Source organism: Trachemys scripta, chromosome 7 (genome assembly GCF_013100865.1).
Source record: "Trachemys scripta elegans isolate TJP31775 chromosome 7, CAS_Tse_1.0, whole genome shotgun sequence".
In the NCBI taxonomy this organism is placed as follows: domain Eukaryota; kingdom Metazoa; phylum Chordata; order Testudines; family Emydidae; genus Trachemys; species Trachemys scripta.
The window spans coordinates 35578552-35606051 of record NC_048304.1 but is presented as its reverse complement, the minus strand read 5'-3'; the positions used below and the strand labels follow the sequence as shown (position 1 = coordinate 35606051).

General features: G+C 42.5%; 1 protein-coding gene across 4 annotated transcripts in view; it reads left to right on the top strand.

The window, feature by feature from the left end:
- Positions 1–2634: 2634 nt before the first annotated feature.
- HDAC11 (histone deacetylase 11) overlaps positions 2635–27500 on the top strand; it is an 88603-nt gene continuing 63737 nt past the window's right edge. For 2 of the 4 annotated variants that reach the window (XM_034776359.1, XM_034776358.1), the window contains exons 1-4: positions 2635–2710; positions 7849–7997; positions 15920–15991; positions 17583–17683. In XM_034776359.1, coding sequence (XP_034632250.1) covers positions 2709–2710; positions 7849–7997; positions 15920–15991; positions 17583–17683 — 324 coding nt within the window. In that variant the 5' untranslated portion in view covers positions 2635–2708. The remainder of the gene's footprint in view (positions 2711–7848; positions 7998–15919; positions 15992–17582; positions 17684–27500) is intronic. The other 2 variants (XM_034776361.1, XM_034776360.1) reach the window with 1 other exon arrangement.

Here is a 27500-nt window from a genome sequence, read left to right as displayed (position 1 = left end):
ATAGCATTTGTTATGCTGCACTTATCTATTGGCATATCAGATCAAGTCCCCTGCCTCTGGCAATCGCCAGTAATGTGCAATAGCCTGTACTGGTGGGAGCTAACTCTGGAGTTCAATTTGTAGTTGCTCCTCTGCACCTCTTGTTCTAAAGCACTTCAAATCCATATATGTTGTATAGCAATTATTTGACCTACCAGTGAAATGGCAGCTTTCTAACATCTCAAGCAACCCACACAACTTAGCACAGAAAAAAGAAGGGGGAATTTAGATAGCAGAGTGTAATAATCTATCTTTCAATTTGGCCAAGAATTGTAATATCCACAAATAGGGAGGACCTCTGTGTTACATCTCATGTGAAAGACAGCACAGTGCTTTCTAACCTCATGCAGGGCCACTGATTCTATAGTAACTCAGGGTGACATCCACTGAATTGTCAACAGGAAGCATTTAAAGTATGGCTTGGAAAGTCAACCATCCAAGTACAGAGCAAATCCAGCCTTAGTGTGTAGAGTGACAGGCACGGGCAGCATAACTTCTGCTGGCAGCCTGAGTGGGGCTGTCAGCTCTGTGCGACCCTTTTCAGCTGTACCTATTTGCAGGCCCCTTTAGGCTTTTTTTGACACTCAGCCCTTGCTCTGTGACAGGGCCATAAAAGGTGGACTACAAGCCATCAGGAACAGTATCCTCGATAATGTCACGGCAAACCTGGTGGCTGAACATTGCAACTTTGTCCTCACCCACAACTATTTCACATTTGGGGACAATATATACCTTCAAGTCAGTGGTACTGCTATGGGTACCCGCATGGCCCCACAGTATGCCAACATTTTTATGGTTGACTTAGAACAACGCTTCCTTAACTCTCATCCCCTAATACCCCTACCCTACTTGTGCTACATTGATGACATCTTCATCATCTGGACCCATGGAAGAAGCCCTTGAGGAATTCCACCATGATTTCAACAATTTCCATCCCACCATCAACCTCAGCCTAGACCAATCCACACAAGTGGTCCATTTCCTTGACACTATAGTGCTAATAAGAGATGGTAACATAAACACCACCCTATATCGGAAACCTACTGACTGCTATACTTACCTACATGCCTCCAGCTTCCATCCAGGACACACCACACGATCCACTGTCTACAGCCAAGCTCTAAGATATAACCGCATTTGCTCCAATCCCTCGGATAGAGACAAGCACCTACAAGATCTCTATCAAGCATTCTTAAAACTACAATACCCACCTACTGAAGTGAAAAAACAGATTGACAGAGCCAGAAGAGTACCCAGAAGTCACCTACTACAAAACAGGCCCAACAAAGAAAATAACAGAACGCCACTAGCCATTACCTTCAGCCCCCAACTAAAACCTCTCCAGCGCATCATCAAAGAACTACAACCGATCCTGAAAGATGATCCCTCACTCTCACAGATCTTGGGAGACAGACCTGTCCTCACTTACAGACAGCCCCCCCCAACCTGAAGCAAATACTCACCAGCAACCACAGAACAAAAACACTAACCCAGGAACCTATCCTTGCAACAAAACCCCATGCCAACTCTGTCCACATATCTATTCATAGGCCCTAATCACATCAGCCACACCATCAGGGGCTCATTCACCTGCACATCTACCAATGTGATATATGCCATCATGTGCCAGCAATGCCCCTCTGCCATGTACATTGACCAAACCGGACAGTCTCTACGCAAAAGAATAAATGGACACAAATCTGACATCAGGAATCATAACATTCAAAAACCAGTAGGAGAACACTTCAACCTCTCTGGCCATTCAGTAACAGATTTAAAGGTGGCAATTTTGCAACAGAAAAGCTTCAAAAACAGACTCCAACGAGAAACTGCTGAACTTGAATTGATATGCAAACTAGATACTATCAACTTAGGCTTAAATAGAGACTGGGAATGGCTGAGCCATTACACACATTGAATCTATTTCCCCCATGTTAAGTATCCTCACAGCTTCTTGTCAAACTGTCTTAAATGGGCTATCTTGATTATCACTACAAAAGTTTTTTTTCCTCCTGCTGACATCAGTTCATCTTAATTAATTAATTAGCCTCTTAGAGTTGGTTGGGCAACTCCCACCTTTTCATGTTCTCTGTATGTATATACATGTCCTCACTATATGTTCCATTCTACGCAACAGATGAAGTGGGGTGTAGCCCACGAAAGCTTATGCTCAAATAAATTTGTTAATCTCTAAGGTGCCACAAATACTCCTGTATCTGTGTTAGTCTGGATCTGTAAAAAGCAACAGAGTCTCCTGTGGCACCTTTAAGACTAACAGATGTATTGGAGCATAAGCTTTCGTGGGTGCATAGGCATGCATCCGACGAAGTGGGTATTAACCCACAAAAGCTTATGCTCCAATACATCTGTTAGTCTTAAAGGTACCACAGGACTCTCTCTTGCTTTTTACAAATACTCCTGTTCTTCTTGGGGCAAGAGACTGTTCCACCTCACTTCTCCCTCTCCCCCCAGCCCAGCCCCCCCTTTCCTAGCTCCTGCCCCCCAGCCCAGGGCCCCTCCCCGCATCCTTGCCTAGCCAGGGCCGCCCGCTCCGTCCTGGCCGGGCCTCTCGCGTCTCCTCCTCCCGCCCGCGGTGTGGGGCGGCTCTGCGCGGCTCGGCCCCGCCCCTCCCGCGGCGGAGCGCTGGCTGGCAGAAGGCGGCCGGGGGGATGTGAGTAGCTGACGCGATCCAGGCTGGCCCGGGCCTTGTTAGACAGGCGGGGCCACGCCCGGCCCCTCCCGGCGCGGCGGGGGCCTCGCTCCCTGAGTCGGGACAGTGGTTGTGGTGCCGCCGGGAGGGAGGGAGCAGACCCCGGGCCGGAGGAGGGGGCTGCAGCGCTCCAGGCCTGGCTGCCCGGCCCAGGCCCCGTCAGGGCCCCCATGGTCGCTGTCACCGCCCCGTAGGCAGGTGGGGTTGACTCAGAGCCAGTCCTGGCCTGGCTGGCAGGCACCGGCCTGTATCGCCCCGGGGGGCGGAGCCTGCCGGGGACCGTCCTTGCAGGTGACGGCAACGGGATTTGAACGAGCACAGGAGACGCCAAGCGCCGGCCTCCTGCCCAACCCTCCCCCTTACCTGTCCCGCCCCAGGGAGACCCTCCCTTGCTGCTCCGCTCCCAGCTTCCTCTGCACCAGCCTTTCACCCTTTGATCACGCCAAGCATCTTGTTTCTGCAGTACCCGTCGCTCCAGAGTCTCTGTGTTTCCCCTCCCAAGTCAGTTTCCTCCACTTGTCCAACATCAGCTTTTTTTCTCTGACCTGCTTCACGGTAGCTCCACTGTTTTGTACCACAGTCTCCAGCACAGCTCTTGGTGGAACAGCCTTTTTGCGTTGCTCTGCTTCATCCATTGGTTATTTATTATTCTAGCTCATCTGACCATCCATCTTTCCTCGCATCTCATAATCTCTCTTTCTCTTAGCTGTTATTCTTGGCATTATTTTAATAGATGTTGTCAAGGTGAAATGTGATCAGTTTTAAAAATGAGTTAAAAGTAGTTTCAGGTACTAAACCTGCTCCTGAAAATTATGTAATACATTTTTGGTGATTTTCAAGACCCTTTGTAATACTGGAAATAAACATGCAAACTTAAGGACCCACCCACTTCCTAAAGCTTTAAGTAATTTATGGAGAACCCAAGAGTACCCTTACCAATTTTTGTGGTTTTACAGCAGGATGGACTGATTTCAATCACCATTTTTAATAATGATTTGAAATCAACAAACAGGAAACTTTATTTAAATAATTGATTTTAATCCGTTTTTCCATTTGTACATCTTATTTTCCTGAAGAAAGGTAGAATCTCATTAGTCAATAACCCTTAAAACAAGTTGATGTGCAGCTAAATATAGCTTTTACACTAAATTTGGTACTTCATTTTGCTAAGTAGGAGGATAACCATATCTATACACATTTATTTAAGCAATATATATAGCTTAACATACATTTATTCAGATTCTTAATTTTTATCTTTTTATTATGTTAGAAAATGACAACTGATGCATTTATTATTTACTAGGTTAATTTGTTATTTGTGCCAAACTGCAATTGGATGGAAATTGGAATACAATTAAAAAAGCACAAAACCAGCATTTTAAAATTGTTTTTATTAAGTAAACCAAACTGCCTTAAATTTTTGGATACAGAAGAAAAAAAGTAAGTTATCAAAACATGTTGAAAATAAATAATTTATTAATCGCAGGTATTATCATGGTTAGTAAATTGAACTGATTGTTTCTGGCATTGTGTCCTTCAAGACATTAGAATTAGTAGATCTCATCCTCTCACACCTTGTTTTTATTCATAGATAGGAAGAGGAAAACAAGCTTTTATGCTTTTTAAGCTTCCAGTTGGTTTCTTAACTTTGTATGAATTAGTCTTTGAACTAAACTAGTTGAATATACTGAAAAGAAAAATATGTTCTTTCGACTACTGTCAAAAGCTGGTTGTAGCACTTCAACAAACTTTGGTTCCAGGTGCTTAGCTTAGTGATTTTCACCAGTTCAGTGATTTGACTTTTTTTAAAATTTCATCTGCAAGTGTATTGCTTAATATTTTCTTTATTTAATGTACATGATTTTTAAAGAATATAGTAAGTTTAGGCCTTAACATTAGTTTGCCATAATTTCAAATTTAATTTTAAATACTTTTCTTTTAAAAATAAACAATTAATTTAAATTAAAAATCCATTTTAAAAAAAATGAATCTTAATCCATCCTGAATTACAGCCATATTTTCCTGAGGTTTTTGTTTGTGTTTAATTTCTCTCCATTGTTGTGTGAAAAATAACCCACACAGACAAAAGGGAGAACTGATTATAAAAAAAGTGGTGTCCGATTCTGGAAAGAACCTCTTCCCCCAATATTTTTCCTGTTATCTCCAGGAATTGTAGGTATTAATTTTAATATAGTAGGTAAAATATTTTTAGACTGAGGCGTGATTTTAAAAAAATGTTCTTTTAATTCTGCAAGAGGTACAGTTTGTATGAAAGACAATAGAACAATCACAACGTGATTCTGTAGTCCTGACTCAGGAAGAATTTCTAACAATCTCTGTGGAAGTTTTGTGTGAATCAAGTTTACAGTTTGGACCCTAAATTTCCAGTGTGTTTTGTATTTCCATAGAGTTTTAGGTTTGGTTGAGCATCTTTCCTTACTTATATACTTAATGTGTAGGGACAGTACATTTTGACTTGTATTTAGAAACAAAACTTTGAAACTTGAGCCTAGTAAATCAAAATAAACTTTAGATTATGTCAAGGGAAAAACTGGACCTAAGTTTTAAAAATTAAAATGGGTTAGTGTTTAATCAACCTGAAGAAGGGTGGAACAGGTAGAAATGGAACTCAGTTTTGTCAATAATTGAATTTAGTGCTGGAATGAGTTAATGTACATAATCATTTGCATCTTCTTTGTGTGTTTTGACATACTGCTTAATTCAGGTGCTTGGACATAAGTAGGGCCCTACCAAATTCACAGTACATTTTGGTCAATTTCATGGCCAGGGGTTTTTAAAATGAGTCAATATCATGTTTTCAGATGTTTACATCTGAAATTTCACGGTGTTGTAATCTGTGGGGGTCCAGACCCAAAAGGCAGTCAGGGTGGGAAGGTTGCAGGGCTATTGCGGGGGGGGATGGTCATGGGATTGCCACGCTTACTTCTGCCCTGCTGCTGGCAGGGATGTTGTCTTCAGAGGTGGGCAGCCCCAGAGGGAAGCCTGCTGGCCAGACACTTAGCTCTAAAACCAGAGCCAGGGCCAGCAGCAATGCGGAAGTGAGGGTGGCAGGGTTTGGGGAGAGTGGGTTACCATATGTTTGGTTTTCCCAGCCATCTTCCACCCGAATGGGGGAGATGACAGCTGGAGCCGCAGCCTCCCCGCACGGCTCTCTCAGGCTGAAGTGGCTCCATTGCACTCCCTGCCCGGCTGCCAGGGAAAGTGGCCAAACATGCTGGAGGGGAGGCACAGGGAGAGAAGGACAGAGCCCCTGTCCCCAGCAGGCCAATCCGGGGGGCCCTTGACACCCTCCATACTCCTCTACGCATAGCCTCTGAGATAAGGTTTTGGAACTAATTAATAAACAGTAATAAGTCACCAGGAGCAGATGGTATTCATCCGAGAGTTCTGAAGGAATTCAAATATGAAACTGCAGAACTATTAACTGTGGTATTTGACCTATCACTTAAATCAGCTTTTGTACCAGATGACTGGAGGATAGCTAATGTGATGCTAATTTTTAATAAAGGCTTCAGAGGCGATCCTGGCAATTACAGGCCGGTAAGCCTAACTTCCGTACTAGGCAAATTGGTTGAAACTATAGTAGAGAACAGCATTATCAGACACATAGCTGAAACACAATTTGTTGGGGAAGAGTCAACACAGCTTTTATAAAAGGTAATCATGGCACACCAATTTATTAGAATTCTTTGAGGGGTCAATAAACATGTAGACAAGGGTGATCCAGTGGATATAGTGTACTTGGACTTTTAAAAAGCCTTTGACAAGGTCCATCACAAAAGGCTCTTAAGCAAAGTTAAGGAGTCATGAGATAAGAGGAAAGGTCCTCTCATGGATCAGTAACTGGTTAAAAGACAGGAAACAATGGGTAGGAATAAATGGTCAGTTTTTCAGAATGGAGAGAGGTAAATAGTTGTGTCCCCCAGGGATCTGTACTAGGACTAGTGCTGTTCAACATATTCATAAATGATCTGGAAAAGTGGGAAAACAGTGAGGTGGCAAAGTTTGCAGATGATTCAGAATTACCCAAGAGAGTTACACAGGGATTTCACAAAACTGGGTAACTGGGCAACAAAATGGCAGATGAAATTCAATGTTGATAAATACAAAGTAATGCGTAGTGGAAAACATAATTCCAACTATACATACAGAGTGATGGGGTCCAAATTAGCTATTAATACTCAGAAAAAGAATCTCTGAGTCATTGTGGATAGTTCTCTGAAAACATCTGCTTAATGTGCAATGACAGAAAAACTAATGAAGTGTTAGAAACCATTAGGAAAGGGATGGCTAATAAGACAGTAAATATAATGCCGCTATATAAGTTCATGGTATGCCCAAACCTTGATACTGCATGCACTTCTGATTGCCCCATCTGAAAAAAGGGAAAAGGTACAGAGAAGGGCAACAAAAACGATTAAGGGCATGGAACAGCTTTCGTATGCGGAGAGATTAAAAAGACTGGGACTATTCATTTTATAAAAGAGACAGTGGGGGGATATGTTAGAGGCCTATAAAATCATGAATGGAATGGAGAAAGTGAATAAGGAATTATTTACTCCTTCACATAATACAAGAACCAGGGGTCACCCAATGCAATTAATAGGCAGCAGGTTTAAAATAAAAGGAAGTACTTCTTCACACAATGCAGTCAACCTGTGGAGCTTGTTGGCCAGTGATGTTGTGAAGGCAGAAGCTATAATTGGATTCAAAAATGTATTAGATAAGTTCCTGGAGGATAGGTCCATCAGTTACTATTAGCCAAGATGGTCATGGGTGCAACCCCATGCTCTGAGTGTCCCTGTGTCTCTGACTGCCAGATGTTGGGACTGGATGATGGGATGGATCAGTTGATAATTGCCCTGTTGTGTTCATTCCCTTTGAAGCATTTGATGTTGACCACTGTCAGAATACAAGATACTGGACTGGAAAGACCATTGGTCTGATCCAGTGTGGCCATTCTTATGTTCTCAACAAGCCAGACAATGGCCCCACTGCTTAACGTGGGGTGGGGTCATTAGATTTTCCTTTACCAATTGTTAGGAAGAGTGATGGTTCTATTATTTTTTCCCCTTAAGGCCTCACAGAACTGAGCTGTATCATGAAGTTCCACCAACATGCTGGCCCATTGTATATTCTCCAGACTACAACATCACATTTATGGGATTGGAGAAGCTACATCCGTTTGATGCAGGGAAATGGGGGAAAGTAATCAATTTCTTGAAAGGTAACATAATGACAAGGTTACACTTATTATTCAACTTTTGTTTAAGTAGTGTTAAACTGACACTTGTGCAAAGAAAATGGGACAGAAGTAATTGCATGCAGGCTCTATAAACATTAACTATAGTTAGTGCTAATATAGACAATAGCTGCTGTACATTACTGTCTGTCTTGCTTTTTCTTTCTGGGCAAACCATGATTTTTTCTTTTTAAATACTTTATATTCTTTGTAATACTTTAGTGTCTGTGAAACCACAAACTTAAATCTCAGCAAGGTTAACTTGCCCTTAACATTTCTTATGTAAATTGAGGTCTATGCACTTTACACTGTTGACGCTCTTGCAAGTGAGAATTTAAAAACTGAGATTCTATCTGATCTGCTTGGACATTAAAGAAACCGGAGCGGTTTTCTTTAAAAGCATAGGTTTATTCCACTGTCCTTGGCACTTTCTTCCCCACCAATATTTTGCCAAGAACTTTCCACCCCAGTTGTGGCTGCATTTCTGTGGTGCTGTGTGTATGTAGAGTGAAACTCACATAATGGTTGTCAGTTTCACTCTGCCATTGGGTTTGAAAAACAGCAGGATAAATAACTAGTTGGTTAATTTCATTCTGACCCACTGCTGGGCAAAACTATGAGCAACAGCAAAAGTACAGGAGTTGCCTGTATAAAGACTCATGAAGGCAGAAATGCATTAGTAGGTTATTTTCAAATCGTAAAAACTAGAATCTCTTTAATGGTAGCTTCACATGCAAAATTCCAATCACTGCAGAAAGTTCCCTACTTTTCAATAACAGAGGATCAAGTGAATTTTTCAGATTCTGCCAAAGTACTTCACAAACTGTATATGGTAGAGAAGATCCCAAATTCATGCCAACTGTTGGACTCTAACAGGGAACTCTTGTGCTGATTCAGGTGTAGAAGGCAAAGGCCCTATGTTTTTAGAGTACAGAGCATCCTGTTGGTACTCAGTAAATTATTTATCCTCAGAACAGGTGCAATACGGGACGAAAAAGTGCAAGTATACCAGATCTGCTGCATCCACATCTGTTAGAGTTCAATCTCGATACCCATTTAATTTTTAGTCTCTCTGAGACTATCAGAAAGAAGGCCAAATTAATGCCAGTTGACGCGTATTCTGAGAAACTGCCTTTTGACATATACTATCAAACAGTTGTCAGACACAGATGACCCCTATCCACAAAAGACCACTTTACCAACTGACTCTGTTCTGTTTTTCAAACCATAATGATGTAATGAACATTTTGACATTTAATGTACTTAGTGTTAATTGTGGTTACAAATTGATTACTAAATGTTTTCTATCAGTACTAGATTACAAGGTGACGAGAGGGGAAGATAAATTAATAAAAGGTTGTCTTTATACACTGGAAGCAGATGCTGTTTTGCGGTTCCAGTTACTATTTATTTTAAAGCTAATCCTGAAACTAAAACTGCACGATGGCTCCACAATTCTACTGAAATGAATGAAAAAAAATCTTATGCATTGTGATCCTTGTAAACATGTAAAATACTTGACTTCCAAGGGGAAGCACTGAGTATGACTGAATGTAACTGGAGCATTTTGGTTGCTTCAATCTCTCTTTGGAACAGTATAGCAGAAGAGAGAACGTTCCACCCTGACTCTTACCACTAAAAAAGTTTTAATGACTAGCTTGCTGCATTAAATTATATATGGTGTGAATCTCAGGCCTGGTCTACACTAGGCGTTTATGTCGAAGTTAGCGCCATTACATCGAATTAACCCTGCACCCGTCCACACTGCGATGCTATTTAGTTCGACATAGAGGTCTCTTTAATTCGACTTCTGTACTCCTCCCCGACGAGGGGAGTAGCGCTAAATTCAACATGGCCATGTCGAATTAGGCTAGGTGTGGATGGAAATCGACGCTAATAGCTCCGGGAGCTATCCCACAGTGCACCACTCTGTTGACGCTCTGGACAGCAGTACGAGCTCGGATGCTCTGACCAGCCACACAGGAAAAGCCCCGGGAAAATTTGAATTTGAATTCCTTTTCCTGTCTGGCCAGTTTGAATCTGATTTCCTGTCTGGACACCATGGCGATCACAGCAGCACTGGCAACGATGCAGAGCTCTCCAGCAGTGATGGCCGTGCAGTCTGTGAATAGAAAGAGGGCCCCAGCATGGACTGATCGGGAAGTCTTGGATCTCATCGCTGTGTGGGGCGATGAGTCCGTGCTTTCTGAGCTGCGCTCCAAGAAACGGAATGCAAAGATCTATGAGAAGATCTCAAAAGACATGTCAGAGAGAGGATACAGCCGGGATGCAACGCAGTGCCGCGTGAAAATCAAGGAGCTGAGACAAGGCTACCAGAAGACCAAAGAGGCAAACGGACACTCCGGATCCCATCCCCAGACATCCCGTTTCTACGAGGCACTGCATTCCATCCTCGGTGCGGCCGCCACCACTACCCCACCACTGACCGTGGACTCTGAGGATGGGATATTGTCCACGGCCGGTTCCTCGGACATGTTAGCGGACAGGGAAGATGAGCAAGGAGATGAGGAGGGCGAGGCAGTCGGCAGCGCTCACAACGCTGATTTCCCCGACAGCCAGGATCTCTTCATCACCCTTACAGAGATCCCCTACGAAGCGTCCCCAGCCGTTACCCCGGACACAGAATCTGGGGAAGGATCAGCCAGTAAGTGTTGTAAACATCTAAACATTTATTTTTAACAGAACAGGAATATTAACAATTAAAAGAATGGGTTGTTCATGATTACTTTGCCCTAGGCACTTAACGGTTCAGTCATGGGCAGTGCAAGTTTTGAAAAAAAATCTAGCAATGTCCGGTTTTCCGTGATTGTCCTGCCCAAGCCGCTCTACTGTTTAGTCCCTGCTACTGCAGCTAGAGTAAAATGCGGTCTATATGTGCAGGGATAGAGCAGTAATCCTCCCGGGACATCTCGATGAAGCTCTCCTGGAGGTAATTGGAAAGCCGTTGCATGAGGTTCCTGGGGAGAGCGGCCTTATTGGGTCCTCCGAAGTACGAGACGTTGCCGCGCCACGAGACTATCAAGTACTCGGGAATCATTGCTCTGCACGGCAGGGCGGCATACGGCCCTGGTCTTTGGAGGCTTTCCCGGAGCATTCTCTCTCTCTCGCTGTCAGAGATCCTCATCAGGGTGATGTCGCCCATGGTGACCTGCTTTGAATTAGGTAGGGGAATGTTAGTGTTGGGACTGCTTGCTCGTTCCTTTACAGAACTGTAACCGCTGGTTTGCAGCCACGCGGTGGAGGCGGGAGAGGGGCTGCCGAAAGGGATCGTTCCTGGGGACAGCCGCGAGGGGGTGGGACAGGGGCAGAGTTCCCGCTTGCCGGATTGCTGGCAGCAGGGACTGACATTGCTTTAAATGTGAAATGAGGCCAGTGGTAATATAAAAGTTTTAAACTGCCACAAGTCTACGGCTTACCATGTCTACCTGCAACAGAAATTCCGTTGTGCTGCCCCGCTCCTCAAATGTGCTGTGGAAGACCCCAGGCACTGAATGCGAAGGCCGAGAATTCGACCTTGTGCTGAGTGCGCATGTGATAGGTGCTGTGCATGGTCTTGTTCACAGAGAAAGACTATGTTCTTTGTTCACAACTACATTTATCTTTCTGAGGAATTCACTCCCTTTTTCCCATTCCCACAGCCACATCTGCGACTGTCTCACAACGTAGCCTGGCATCACACTCCCAGAGGCTAGCGAAGATTAGGCATAGGAAGAAGAGGACACGGGAGGACATGTTCTCTGAACTTACGGCCTGTTCCCAAGCCCAGGCAGCACAGCAGACCCAGTGGCGGGAGAAATTGACCCAAATGCAGCAAGCAAACATGGATCGGGAGGAGAGGTGGTGGCAGGAAGACCAGCAGGCGACTCAAACGCTGCTTGGACTACTGAGGGAGCAAACAGACATGCTCCGGCGCCTTGTGGATGTTCTGCAGGAACGGAGGCAGGAGGACAGAGCCCCGCTGCAGTCCATCTCTAACCGCCCTCCCCCGCCACCAAGTCCCATACCCATCTCACCCAAAGTGCAAAGAAGGAGAGGCGGCAGAGTCCCTGCTAACTCTCACTCCACCCCTGCAGAGAGCTCTAGTAGCAGAAGGCTCTCATTCCCCAAAACTTGAAAAGTTCTTTCCTTCCCGCCTGACACAAGCCCCCGTCCAAGTTTCACCTCCCACTTCCATGTGTAGTTGATAATAAAAAATACGTTTCTGTTAACTACTGTTTCAATCATGTTCTTTTGGAGGAGGAGGGGAAAGGGGGTTGGTAATTGGACAGGACAGTCACCTTTGGCAGGGTACATAGGCGGGGGCAGGCACAGCAGCAGGGCACATACACAGTGCAGTGATGCAGTGACTAGTTACCCTGGTTAGTCTGGGAGGTTGTTTTCATGTTATGTGGTGGGGGGTGTGTTGCTCTGTGACTTTGTGGCGGGGGAGGGCAGTTACAGATCTTAAGCGGCGGTCCTTATGCAGGATCACAGAGCCACGCAGCAGGGGATCTGTAACCGTCCTCCCCCTGCCACAAAGTCACATAGCCCCCCCCATGCACACAGTCCCGATCAGGAGGGGTGACAGGCTCCGTTGAAACAACCATCCCACCGCAGCGGAGCCTGTCAATCCTTGAGTTTAGAAGCTTCATTCGCGTCACTACACTACACCCGCTCCGCACCACAGTCTGCGTCCCAGTTTTAAAAAATTCCCGCGAAAACAGTATTAAAGAAAACGGTGTGCATTAACAAAGTAGAACTATTTTTATTTTGAAACGTGTGTTGGAAGGGGGTGAACTAACTGGAGAGGTTAGTCAACATTAACTGGGTAAAGAAACGGGGGCAGGTTCAGCTTCTCTGTACACAAACTTAAAAGTCACAGGTTACCCTGCTCACTCAGGAACCTAGCTTTCAAAGCCTCCCGGATGCACAGCGCTTCCCGCTGTTCTCTTCTAATCGCCCGGCTGTCTGGCTGTGCGTAATCAGCAGCCAGGCTATTTTCCTCAACCTCCCACCCCGCCATAAAGGTCTCCCCCTTGCTCTCACAGAGATTGTGGAGCACACAGCAAGCTGCTATAACAATGGGGATATTGGTTTCGCTGAGATCACAGCGAGTCAGTAAGCTTCTCCATCTCCCCTTGAGACGTCCAAAAGCACACTCCACCACCATTCTGCACTTGCTCAGCCGGTAGTTGAAGAGTTCTTTTTCAGTGTCCAGGGCGCCAGTATAGGGCTTCATGAGCCAGGGCATTAGCGGGTAGGCTGGGTCCCCGAGGATGACTATAGGCATCTCCACATCCCCAACAGTTATTTTGTGGTCCGGGAAGTAAATACCTTGTTGCAGCCGTCTAAACAGACCAGAGTTCCTAAAAACACGAGCGTCATGAACCTTGCCCGGCCATCCCACGTAGATGTTGGTAAAACGTCCCCTGTGGTCCACCAGTGCTTGCAGCACCATGGAAAAATAGCCCTTTCGGTTAATGTACTGGGTGGCCTGGTGGTCCGGTGCCAGGATAGGGATGTGAGTTCCATCTATGGCCCCACCGCAGTTTGGGAATCGCATCGCTGCAAAGCCATCTATGATCGCCTCCACGTTTCCCAGGGTCACTACCTTTGGCAGCAGTACATCAACGATTGCCTTGGCTACTTGCATCACAACAACCCCCACGGTAGATTTGCCCACCCCAAACTGGTTCGCGACTGACCAGTAGCTGTCTGGCGTTGCAAGCTTCCAGAGGGCTATGGCCACTCGCTTCTGTACACTCAGTGCAGCTCGCAACCGGGTGTCATTGCGCTTCAGGGCAGGGGACAGCAACTCACAAAGTTCCAGGAAAGTTCCCTTCCGCATGCGAAAGTTTCGCAGCCACTGGGATTCATCCCAGACCTGCAGCACTATGCGGTCCCACCACTCAGTGCTTGTTTCCCGTGCCCAGAATCGCCGTTCCACGGCATCAACATGACCCATTGCCATTGTGATGTCCTCGGCGCTGGGTCCCCTGCTTTCTGAGAGGTCTGTGCTACTCTCAGACTTCAGGACATCACCGCGGTGCCGTAGCCTCCTCGCCTGACTTTTCTGCATCTGCCTCAGGGAAACCTGTATGATAAGCTGCGAGGCGTTGAGAGCGGCCACAACTGCAGCGATGGTCGCAGCGTGCTCCATGCTCGCAGTGCTGTGGCATCCGCGCTGTCAATGACTGGAAAAGTGCGCGAACTGATTTCCCGCCGGCGCTTTCAGGGAGGGAGGGCGGGAGTGATGGACGGATGACGACAGTTACCCAAAAGCACCCTCGACACATTTTCTTACCCAGAAGGCATTGCCGGCTACACCCAGAATTCCAATGGGCAGAGGGGACTGCGGGAACTGTGGGATAGCTGACCACAGTGCACCGCTTCGAATGTCGACGCTTTCACCGTTAGTGTGGACTCACAAAGTCGAATTACTGTCCTTAGTGTGGACACAGACGTTCGACTTTGCAATATCGATTCCAAAAATTCGATGCAAGTAAATTCGAACTACTCTCGTAGTGTAGACAAGGCCTGACTTACTCTTGAAATTGCTGATGGAACCTAATATATTTCAAATTAAGAAGCAAATCACATTTCAGGAAGAAGGAGACTAACTGTGGCTTGCATATATCTATTCCTTACTATTTCATAATATTGTTGTGATAATTAATGTGTAAAGTGCTTTGAGGTCATCTGATAGAGGCATAAAGATTAGCATGCTGAGAGACACTAATATTGCTGTTTACACAGATGAAAAGTTCTGTGCAGAAATGCTGTTGGGAATTTCAAATATAAGAATTAAGGTCAGAGCTTGTAAAACTTCAACACCTTTCCACCCAAGAACTGAGATTACTTGGCCATGTCAAAAACACCTGTCAAACACACCATGCCCAAGCCAGTGGCCCACCCAGAGCCATGCCTATTGCTTTGACATTGCCACATATTCATTCTTTCGTCAATAAAGCAACTCTGACTCTGCATGAATTAAATTCTTCCCCTCAGGGGTGCATTACATGCATTCTGATATTCTCCCCAGTTAATTAATTCTGGGATCTTTCCCAGTCCCCCTCTTCAGTCAATGAATCTTGACTTCCATCCCTCCATCCCCCAATTAATGAACACTGGGGCCTTCTGCCTTTGTTGAGCTCCTCTGAGGTTGCTGCCCTTCTGGACACATTGGTGTTTCTTCCAGCTCCTCTTCTTCATGTGGACACCTCTGCTCTTCACTCTCCAGTTCCTCAAGTTATATCTGATGGCCCCAGATGTAGAGATAGTACCCCTCTTCTTCATGTGGACACCTCTGCTCTTCACACTCCAGTTCCTCAAGGAAAAACTGATGGCCCCAGATATAGAGAAAGTAAATAAGGAAAAGTTATTTACTTGTTCCCATAATACAAGAACTAGGGGCCACCAAATGAAATTAATGGGCAGCAGGTTTAAAACAAATAAAAGGAAGTTCTTCTTCACACAGCGCACAGTCGACTTGTGGAACTCCTTGCCTGAGGAGGTTGTGAAGGCCAGGACTATAACAGTGTTTAAAAGAGAACTGGATACATTTATGGAGGTTAAGTCTGTTAATGGATATTAGCCAGGATGGGTTAGGAAGGGGTGTCCCTAGCCTCTGTTTGTCAGAGAGTGGAGATGGATAGCAGGAGAAAGATCACCTGATCATTGCCTGTTGGGTTCACTCCCTCTGGGGCACCTGGCATTGGCCACTGTCAGTAGACAGGATAGTGGGCTAGATGGATCTTTGGTTTGACCCAGTATGGCCATTCTTATGTTCAGTCTCTTATCTCCCATTTCGTAGAAGAGAAGGGGCACTCTGTTCCCTGCATCCCCTGACTGGAAAACTACTAGAGGCATTTTGGCTACTCTGTTCTGATACTTACTTCTCCCTTCAGGGAAGAAGTTGTTGCCTCCTTGGCCCTGCTCATCTAGGAAAAATTTCTACGTGAGCTGGGTGAATTGGCAAGGTGGGTTTTTCAAGCCTTGATCAGTAGGAACACAAAAGTTCTACCAGTACAGACTTTGTTGCAGATATTCTTTTATACTATGCCAGTGGAAACAAAATCCGTCAGATTGCATTCTTTTTGCACCGGCGTTAAGAAGGCTTTTCACAAAGTGTAGTTGCTCAGCAGACACATACTCTGGTACTATATAATATAAACAATTATAGAGACAAGGTAGGTGAGGTAATATCTTTTATTGGGCCAACTTCTGTTGGTGAGAGAGACAAGCTTTCGAGCTTACACAGAGCTCTTCTTTAGGTCTGGGAAGAGCTCTGTGTAACCTGGAAAGCTTGTCTCTCTCAGCAACAAAAGTTGGTCCAATAAAAGATATTAATTCACCCACCATGTCTCTCTAATATCCTGGGACCAACATGGCTACAGCAACACTGCATAAACAATTATGTGATGATCACTGGTGTTATACTTTTAACAGTTGATCACCATAGATAAAGCATGCATAACTGTTCTCCACCATGGGTGTTGCTTAGTCATCCCTGATGCACTGAAACGAAGTTTGGTATACCGTCCAGCAAATGTATCCACATATGTTCCTGTTTGCGTTAAAAATATCACATATATATATATCTATATATATCTATATATATATCTCCATGTACAGACATCTTGGGGTGATATTTAGGAAAGCAGTACACCTCTACCCCAATATAATGCTGTCCTCAGGAGCCAAAAAATCTTACCGCCTTATAGGTGAAACCACGTTATATTGAACTTGCTTTGATCCACCGGAATGCACAGCCCCGCCCCTCCAGAGCGCTGCTTTACCGCGTTATATTCGAATTCGTGTTATAGCGGGTCGCGTTATATTGGGGGTAGAGGTGTAGTTTGTACTGGTAAAACTTAATTTTATGTAAGCCTTTGGGCCACCAAATATGGAGCAAGTAATTGCTCCCAGGCTTCTGCAAATTAAATATCAATAGGGGTTTGACAATGTTAAATGTACCAATTAAGCCTAGATGTTCACTTCTTATCAGAACTCCCTAAGTAATTATTATTCTTTGAATTTTGGCATTTCCTGCTCTGATGATTCAGTGAATTAAATGTCAGTGCTCGACTGTGGAATTTGCAGTAAAATATATTAAAGAATCAAGGTGAATAATTGCTGATACCAGGACCAGAGTTTTCAAATTGTATCCATGTTTAAACTATGAGTGCCCTTTGGATATTTATTCTGGTGTTTAGCCTCATCTGTCTTCTATTCTAAAACCTTCACTGCCTACCTTTCCTTTCCAGTTTAAACAAAGAAATTAGCACTTTGAAATTATAAAGTGGCCTATGAGCATTATTAAATTCTTATCATTATTTTAGTTTTATCCATAAACAATTTTGTTATATTATTTATATGTGATTAATAACTTGTGTAGAGTGTGTGTTTGAAGCATTTATTAGCACTTTGAATCAAAAGTCCATGTAATGCAAAGTACTGTAGGAGCTCCAACACCTACAAGCCAGATCCTAAAATTGTAGAGAAAAATTGGAAAGTTCAACAATGCTGAATAACAATTTTTCTTCCTCCTTTTTTTTTCTGCTGTTTCAGAAGAAAAACTAATTGCAGATGACTTGATTGTACAAGCACGAGAAGCTACTGAAGAAGATCTGTTGGTTGTCCACACAAGACGCTACCTGAATAAATTAAAGGTGCTGTACCCACTGGTTATCTTTGAAATACACTTTTTGGAATTTATTTCAAGCAGTAGATGTCCTGCCACTGGCATAATGTTGCTTCCTTCTTCCTGGTCAGTGCCTGTTATTAATGAACCAGCAAATTCCAGTTTAGCAGTTTACCAGAGCTATATTCTGGATTTTCCCTCTAATTTTTTAACTCTTTTTCAGTTATTGTTTCAAATTCAGACCTCTGTTTGTCATAGTGCACAACATTTAAAAGTTCGGTGATAATTGTTGAAATTGGTACTGGAAGTCAAGTCTCTACATCAGCAGAATTGACAAGCTGTCAGTAATCTTAAGATTACGTTGGATACAGATTAGGGCTGCGCCTATATCTTGAGGTGAAGGGCAACTGAGCAGTGGTGCCACTAAGACTTATTAACTGTATCCTACAATATTTTCCTTCCTTTCCTAGCAATAAGTGACAGCATAAATGAGATCTAAACATAATCTAGACTAAAATATTTCTGTTCTGTATTTGGGAAAAAAACAGATGATACCATATAGTGATGATAACACTCTTTCTATTCCACTTTTAACTCTGGAGGGTGCTAAACAGAAGCTATTAAAGCTAGACATTTTTAAATCAACAGGTCCAGATAATTTGCATCCAAGAGTTTTAAAAGGACTGGCCTAGGAGCTCACTGGACCATTAATGTTGACCTTCAATAAGTCTTGGAGCAATGGGGAAGTTTCAGAAGACTGGGAAAAAGCCTATGTTGTACCATTTTTTAAAAAGGGTAGTTTTAGGCCTATCAACCTGACATCAATCCCTGTCAAAATAATGCAGCGGTTGATACAGGACTTGATCAATAAAGGATGAAAGGAGGGCACCATGATTAGTGCAAATCAATATTAATTCGCTCCTGTCAAGCTAAATTGATGTCTTTTCTGATGAGATTCCACATTTGGTTGATAAAGGGAATAGTGTTGATATAATATACTTAGACTTCTCTTAGGTGTTTGACTTGGTACTACACAACATTTTGATTAAAAATCTAGAACAATATAAAATTAACATGGCACACATTAAATGGCTTAAAAACTGGCTAACTGAGAAGTCTCAAAATATAATTGCAAACAGGGAATCATCATGAAGCAACTCTGTTTCCACTGGGGTCCCGCAGAGATTGCATTTTTTATCATTGACCTAAAGAAAACATAAAATTATCACTAATAAAGTTTGCAGATGATACAAAAATTGGGGGATTAGTAAATAATGAAGAGGACAAGTCACTGATTCAGAGTGAGCTGGGTCACTTGGTAAACAGGGCGCAAGCAAACAATATGCATAAAATGTAAATGTATGTATCTGGGGACAAAGAATGTACGCCATATTTACAGCATGGGGGATTCTATCCTGAGAAGCATGGACTCTGAAAAAGATTTGGGGGTCATAGTGGATAATCAGCTGAACATGAGCTCCCAGTGTGATGCTATGGACAGAAGAGCTAATGCAATCCTGGAGAGAGAAAAAAAATCAGCTGAACCAGGTTATTTGAAATTTGTTAAATAATTAAGCAATATAAGCATATTAAGATATATACAAGTATTTATACTAATACTACAAATACAGATCAGCAGAATGAGTGCTATACATTTTTATATCAGGAGGTAGCCGTGTTAGTCTGTATCCACAAAAACAACAAGGAGTCTGGCGGCACCTTAAAGACTAACAGATTTATTTAGGCATAAGCTTTCGTGGGTAAAAAAAAATCACTTCTTCAGATGCATGGAGAAGAATCTGAATAAGTGAGGTTTTTTACCCATGAAATCTTATGCCCAAATAAATCTGTTAGTCTTTAAGGTGCCACTGGACTCCTTGTTGTTTTTATACATTTTTATAGTTGTTTCCAGGTTCCCTTCAATATCTTTCCCAGCTGTAGTCAGTCTAAAATTGAAATATACAGAAGACAGCTATATGCTGTAATATATATATATATATGCAGAATGACTACTAACAAAGCAAAACTTCATTAAGTTCTCCTATAACTTCTCTGGCAGGCTTATTTGAAATGTAGATAAAAGTCTTATAAATGCCTCCGAGACAGAAGCATCCGCCAACATAAATCCTTCCATTTAGCTTTTCTGTCTAACCTTGATTCTGAAGTTATATTCTCTTCCCTCATCTCCTTTGAAAATCTGCTTTTCAAATGTTCAAATCTCCAGTGTTGCCCAGATATTCCACTGCCTTAGCTTCATGGCTAAAATCCTCCTCTGTGCCTTCCTCCTCTTGCCATGACCATAGCCTCTCCCTTTGGCTTCCCGTGAGCTCTTCAGATTCCAGCATGTCCAATATGTCGCTTCCTCCTTTCTCACTTGAGCTATCATTGTTTATTATACGACCCAAAGGACTAGGAGCGTGATATAATTTACCAGCAACAGGGTCCCTCCTTTCCAAAGGGTTTAGAGCAACACCACAATTGATAACAGACATAGGGTAGATAAGGGGAGGGAAGAACAATCATAGGAATGCTTGTTTTTTTCTATGTAGTTGTCCTGTAGGATCCCTCTGTGTTTTTAATATTTAATTGCTTGGTGGTTTTGGAATCAGAGTTGGATTTAATTTTTTTTTTTTAATATTAAGACGTGACCAATCCACCCCTGTCCTTAAACAAGTGCACTGGCTCTTAGGATTCAGCTAAAAATTGCCCTTCTTTTTTAACTGCCTGATACGGCACCCATTGAAGTCTGTGGCAAAGCTTTCATTGACAACAGTGGTGCAGGATCAAGCCCTAAAACTCTCCCTGGATTTGTCCTAGCTTTACCTTATAGACAATATACATGTCTGCTTACCTCACTGTTCAGTATGTTTGCTTAGCACCGGCCTGCTGTTTGTCCCATCGTATAGTCCTGCCACTGTTGGTACAAGATGTTTCTTGTTCATAGCTCCTGGCATTTGGGACAGCTTTTCTTAGGCTCTGAACTTAGAGTTTCCTTTTTTTAAAAAAAGTTCCAGTTGAAAATGCCTTTTAAATCCCCTTATCCCTTTGCTAGAATTTTTTGTTGTAACGTTGTAACTATCTTTTCTCTGTAAAGCATTTTGAAATAAACTTTTATGAAAGATAATGGACAAAATAGAGTTGTATTTTAAGTATATCAGAAAAATTCATAAGCCTAAAAACAATTGGTAATCAGGCTACTACCAGCCTCATTATAGAATAATCTTGTGTAGAATGTAGATTACCCCTCAGCATGGTAAACAAATGTACCGTTGTCACGGAAAGTGTGGGAAGAGGATTAAAGGCTCTGGTGGAAAACTCAAAATATAGAAGGGAAGATGAGAGAGACTACAGTGCTACATAGACTATGGGAGCTGGTTTTGCTTTACAGCCGTGTCACCCTAAAATGTACATAATCAAAAGCAATACTTTCATGTTAGGTTTTCCAGTCACTTAAACAAAGTGAGTTTTGCCCTTGTAGTTTGATAGCATCCAAGCCCCCAAAGGAACTACATCTTTATTGCATATCTTTGAACACTCCATAATAATAAAAAAAGGAGACATTGCATAATGGCAAGTGAAATGTGCAGGAATGAAGACTTTTAGTGGGCTGCTCTCAATGGAGAGGGCTGAAATGTAGACTTTACCATGAATGCTTCTATCACTTGGAATGGACTTAATGTAACTGGTTGGTTGTGTCTTATTCTCTTCAGCAACATACTTAACATGTTGAAGTCATCCTGCTAATTGTACTCATTTTTGTTTTTTCTTGTGCTCCAGGCAAAATGACTTTTTGGCAAATTTAAGTGAGCATAGGAAATTAGTAACATTTGAAACACAATTAATTTCCTCCATAGCTCTAGGGTTCTAGTCTTTACAAGGGTAAATTCTGTTTTATTTTAGAATAAAGTGCTATAGTAGTTAGAGTAAATGTTGAATAGTAAAAACAGAATATACTATACTAGTTGTTCTTCTACAAATAATAATTGCTTAATGGGTTTAGGTTTTATGTAATTTTAGGAAGGCATTTGTTTAGGAATTTCTTTGTGCCAGTCTGTTGAAAAAAGAGGCTTCAAGAGACGTATGTAGCACTGGAATACAAAAGAATAGAGAGACAAAAGTGTGCTCAAGGGTGAGAGAGACCTTAATTACAATCTTGCGTGCCATCTGTATTTGAAGGCTCACAATGCCAGTTGATATCGCTACATATTAATACTGAATAGAGAGTGTTCACTGACTATTCTAATTGTAAAAAGATTATTTTTGTTGAAATATCTTTCTTTGAAAATGTACTAGAAAAAAGATATTGTGGACAGAATGAGATAGATGAATACAGATGACATAGAATGTGAATTTAGAAACTCTCCAACTGTATTTGTAAGTAGAAAATAGTGATCTTATACGCTGTAATTCAGAAGGAGCTGCTCTGAGTTTGCCGTCATTGCTTTTGGACAATGAAAGCAGGCTTGAAATCTCATTTTTTGAGCACTGTATTCATCTGCCTAGTGGCTCCTTTCCTCATGTGATGTTGGTCACTCATGTTGCTTCCTATTAATCTTTAAACTTCTTGACTCACCTGTTATAATCTCACTTGATGCTTCATGCCTTATTGATTCTGTTCTTACCAGAGCTTCTCTCATTATTGAGCCTTGGTTCCATAGGACCACCCAGCATACATGTATTAAATAATTTCTTGAGGCAAGAAAGGAGGCACCACGTGCATAGCATGGTTCTAAGTGCCATACAGGTGTTCCTAATATCTATGAGGAGGACAGCTTTACAGTCATCGACCTCAGTGGACGCTGAGGTCTCAGTGGTCAAAAGTAAGGCTATGTTTTAGTCACGGGTATTTTTTAGTAAAAGTCATGGGTAGTAAAACAAAAGCCTGTCTATGACTTTTACTATATACCCATAACTAAAACTTGGGCCTGGGTGTTGCGGGTGCTGGGGGTGGTGGTGGCTCAGGACCTTCACTGGTGCTGGGGGGGACATGGGCGGTGTCGTGCAGCCTGGGACTTGTGCTGGGGAGGGGAGACGGGCAGCGACCCAGGACCCCCGCTGGTCCCTGGGTAGGGCGGGTGGCGGCGCACGACCCAGGACCCCTGCTGGTGCTGGGAGAGGGGAGGGTTGGCAGGGCTGGTAGGCTTCCTACCCAGCTCCAACCAGCATGTCCCTGCACTCCTAGGTGGAGGGGCGGCCAGGAGGACTCCACACACTGCTCCTGCCACAAATGTCGGCTCTGCAGTTCCCATTGGCTGGGAATTGCAGCCAATGGGAGCTGTGGGGGCGGCGCATGCGGGCGTGGGCAGCACGCAGATCCACCTGGCCCCTCCTCCTAGTTGCTGCAGGGACATGCAGGTGGGAGCTGGGGAGCTCCCCACCCCAGGTAAGCACCTCCCTGCACCCCAACTCCCTGCCCCAGCCCTGAGTCCCCTACCACTCACCCAAACTGATGCTGGCCACTGCAAAAGTCACAGAGATCACGGAAAGTCACAGAATCTATGACTTCCATGACCTCTGTGACAGACATGCAGCCTTAGTCATAAGCTACAGACTCTCACCTTATACATGATTAACAGTTGACCTCCTTACCTCTCTGGCATGGTGGCAGTCCAGGGAGAAATTGCAATTACAAATAAACTTCCAAACTGTAGTGACCAGCGTCACTCCTGTTTTGGGTCTGAAAACCTACTTGGGAGACTACACACTCAGAGTACTTTGTCTAGGAACTATAGCTACATATAAATGTTCTGGGAGAAAGTGCACTCCTAAATATACTAAGGACATTCAGAAGCCTAGTATCCCAGAGGGTAATCATAATGGAAATGGATAAGCAAGCCACCTTATTTACAAACAGAGGGTATCAGAACATTCCTTCTGTGCTGGGAAGCCCTACTAGTGTTGGGAGTGAGTGCTTCTTGTCCTCTAACTAGCAAGAAAGGAAAAAAATAGTTACAGACTGGCTAAACTGTTTGTTAGTGGAGTCAGATGAATTGTCCCTGAGCCAGGAGGTTGTGGACCGAATCTTTCTCAAGATACTAGATATTGGTACACAATGCCCCTGAACAAAAGGTAGTGGTGTTCCACACTAAGCTGTGGAAAGAGGTTACATTGTTATGGAGACACGTTCTCTATCTATTTGTGAGGGAAGGTTGCATATGAATTCCTATTAATACTTCTGATAGCAATGGCCCTGATCAGGCTCAGGATAAACAAAGATTCACTTATCTTCATAGCCCCCACTCTCTAAAACAAGTACGGTTTTCAAACTTGTCTTAGACAAAGAAGGCTAGTTCCATTAGGCTAACAGTCTTGTCACATCTGAATGCACAGGATAATGGCATCTTTCTACATACCATCTCTTCCTGTCTGTATGGCTCCTGCAACTATAGAAATCAAGAGGCATGACTTGTGAGCTGTCCCGTGTTTCTCTTGGTTGCTTGGTAGAAGTTTGCTAGAAGGACTGAAAGTGTAAAAGTTTTAAGGTCTGGTGTGAAAAGGCCCACACAAAGTCTGCTTGACTGCCTTTTAACTCAGACAAGTGAAGGACAGATCTACAAACAGCAGATCGAAGCCCATGCTCTGATGAGCAATGAGAGCTGCTCATATTACCCGGAATGCAGAGTGGAGTGTCAGTCATGAGAATGCTGTAGCAAAACTGAGGGTGAGGTAGAGAGCCCCTGGAAAATTCCCTACTTCTGTGGGGAGACAGGTGGACATTCACTGTGTTAGTAGCAGCCGAAGAGACTGACCTAAGATCTTTTGATGGGGAGAAGACAGGCTGAAGGGCAGTTGGAGGGGATATAAGATAGGACTGAGGGGACAGATCAGGAAGAACTCTTGTAAACTGAATTTTTAAGTGGAATAATTATGCTTTTTATTATCTGTATATCTTTAACTGAAAAGTTGTCCAGAGATATATGGGTTTTCCTTCACATCCTTTAGTAAAAGCATAGTTCTAGTTGCAGAATGTGACCCTGGAGATTTTCAGATGCTTCCTGGAAGGCTTTAGGTCCCCAAGGCAATAAATGAATTATGAAGAATTTAGCTTTAATATTTGTATCCATCTTGCTCCAACATTTGTGTTATATAAAGAAATACTTTATCCATTTACTCAAATCAGCACTCTGAAATTTCAAAAAGAAATAAGCACCAATAACCCTAAGATATATTTGGCACCCTATAAATCTTACACTTCTGGGATGCACAAAATAGAAACAATTTACTGTTTTACAATAACACGTGTGAGTGAACACTGTGATAGAAATTACCTGTGCAAACTGGATCACTCTTTTGCTTGTGTCTCAGTGGAATGTAAGGTGGTGTTCTTCTGGGAATGTTATAACACATAGGCTGTTCCACACCATAGGCTGTAAGAGCAATTGATCAATTTATATAATTACAAATTAAGTTAAGTTTATAAAAAAAAAAAACTTATTAACTTTTTGTATGTGGAAACCCAAATTGGTCATTCTTGGCACACACAAAAAATGTCCCAGACGCTCTGATTTTTAGTTTGATGTATGTCTTTTATGAAACACATGTTATTTACAACAGGAAATGGAGAGCAATCAATTATACAATTCAGTATAAAAAATTCCATTGTCTATATTTATTGTACAAACACACATTGTTTTATTGCTATGAAATTATGACAATCTTTCAGAAACTTTACTGTGGGTAATATGCATATTCACCCTTATATATAAATACAGGGTAAAACAATAAACATCTTCAGATATCCTTAGACTTCTTTTAGCCAGTTCCATGGACAGCAGTAGTTATTTCTCTGTGGCTCCAAATTCCTACGGATTTTTGTATGAAAATCCCTCAGGTCATGCAGCTGTCATTATGACGCTCTCACTGTCTCTGTTTTTAATAAGCATTTTTGATATATCATTTTTTTTTCTCACCTTGACTTTTTTTTACGTTGTTTTTTTATGTTAACTGACAAACTTTTTGTAATGGTCATTGGTTATTTACTTTTCTTAACTTTTATAAAAAGTTCTTGAAATCAGTTAATTGATTTTGACTGTCACTTAGATTCTTGGGCAAATAGCTATCAAATTAAGATCGCTAGGAATTCCTGCAGAAAATATTATTTGTAAGGTAATGTAGTGTGACTATATACATGGAAATTCAATTAAAGAAGGCGGCTTAATTATAGATAAGTAAAACATGTATGCTGAAAGGTGGTGGAAGTATTCTCTCACATTTGGTATTGGCTGGGGTTGTCATTAGTTCAGTCTAGTGTGCTTTACTACTCAGGCTTTTGCTTTGTAACTTTGGTCATCTGGCATTAGTCACCTGGATACTTGCTTTACTGATCAGTACATAAGATGCCTTTGTTAGGTAACTTTGGCAGCTGGCTCCATAAGAATCACTGAGAAAAACTGTCCTCTATCTTAAGAATATTAATAAAATCCCATTTTTAAAAAGTAAGAGAACGTTAAGGGTGAATGGTTAATCACTCAAGACAAGAAATGTTAAGATTAACGTTATATGCACAGGTTTAAGTGTCTCTTGTACATGTACAGTATGGTGGTCTTACTTGTACGAGCAGATACCATTTCACGAATGCAATAAATATCATATACATTTTTTCTCTATAACTTCAGATAAATATGCAACATTTTATAGTGCTGGGCATTGCTTTGCATATGCCAGAATTCAAGCTATCTACATGCAAGATGCGATAAGGACTTCTGGACAACCCTGTCTCATTTATTGCACACCTTAGACGAATGTAGAAAATATTGCATAAGATGACATTGTATTATGTGAGAAATGGTCTGCAATCATGCAAATTAGAGTATACTGTAAAGTAGAAGTACAAGAGAGTAGAGTTAAGCTGCTAAGTTTAAATTTACCATATCTTGACTTCTGAACGTTTACATATGCAGTCTTAATCTTCTCTTAACATGCTTTTTTAATGGCATTTCCTAGGTTTCTTAAATAGAAAAAAAAGAAATTCCATTACCTGAAACTGATTTATTAGACACCACCCTAACACTCTGTCTTGTGCAGAGTTCATTCTGAATTGTTAATAACAGAGAGGAAGAGCTCATAACCATTGCATATTTCCCCCTTTTTTTCAAAATGCCAAATGTATGAATTTTTTTGTCAAAATGTAGAATTCTGAGAAATTTTGACAAGCCTCGATGCTTATCCTGGAGTCCCGCTTATTGAGCTTTCTATGATTCATTGTTTACTGCACAGCAAATGTGGCAGGGGTCTTATGGCTTCATGCAGGGCCTAATCCAGTCAGGTGTTGAGAAAATATTGGGAGGTTATTTGCAATCTGAGTTCCTATAGCAGGAACTGGAAATAGAGTGCAGCACCTCGTGCCATTATACTCTTAAATCTTAACCTAAAAACAAGGTTTTTCAAATATTTTCAGAGTGGAACTACGGACCAGTTAGTTTAACTTCTGTGCCAGGGAAAATAATGGAGCAAGTAATTAAGGAAATCATCTGCAAACACTTGGAAGGTGGTAAGGTGATAGGGAATAGCCAGCATGGATTTGTAAAGAACAAATCGTGTCAAACCAATCTGATAGCTTTCTTTGATAGGATAATGAGTCTTGTGGATAAGGGAGAAGCTGTGGATGTGGTATACTAGACTTTAGTAAGGCATTTGATACGGTCTTGCATGATATTCTTATCGATAAACTAGGCAAATACAATTTAGATGGGGCTACTATAAGGTGGGTGCATAACTGGCTGGATAACCGTACTCAGAGAGTTGTTGTTAATGGTTCCCAATCCTGCTGAAAAGACATAACAAGTGGGGTTCCGCAGGGGTCTGTTTTGGGACCGGCTCTGTTCAGTGTCTTCATTAACGATTTA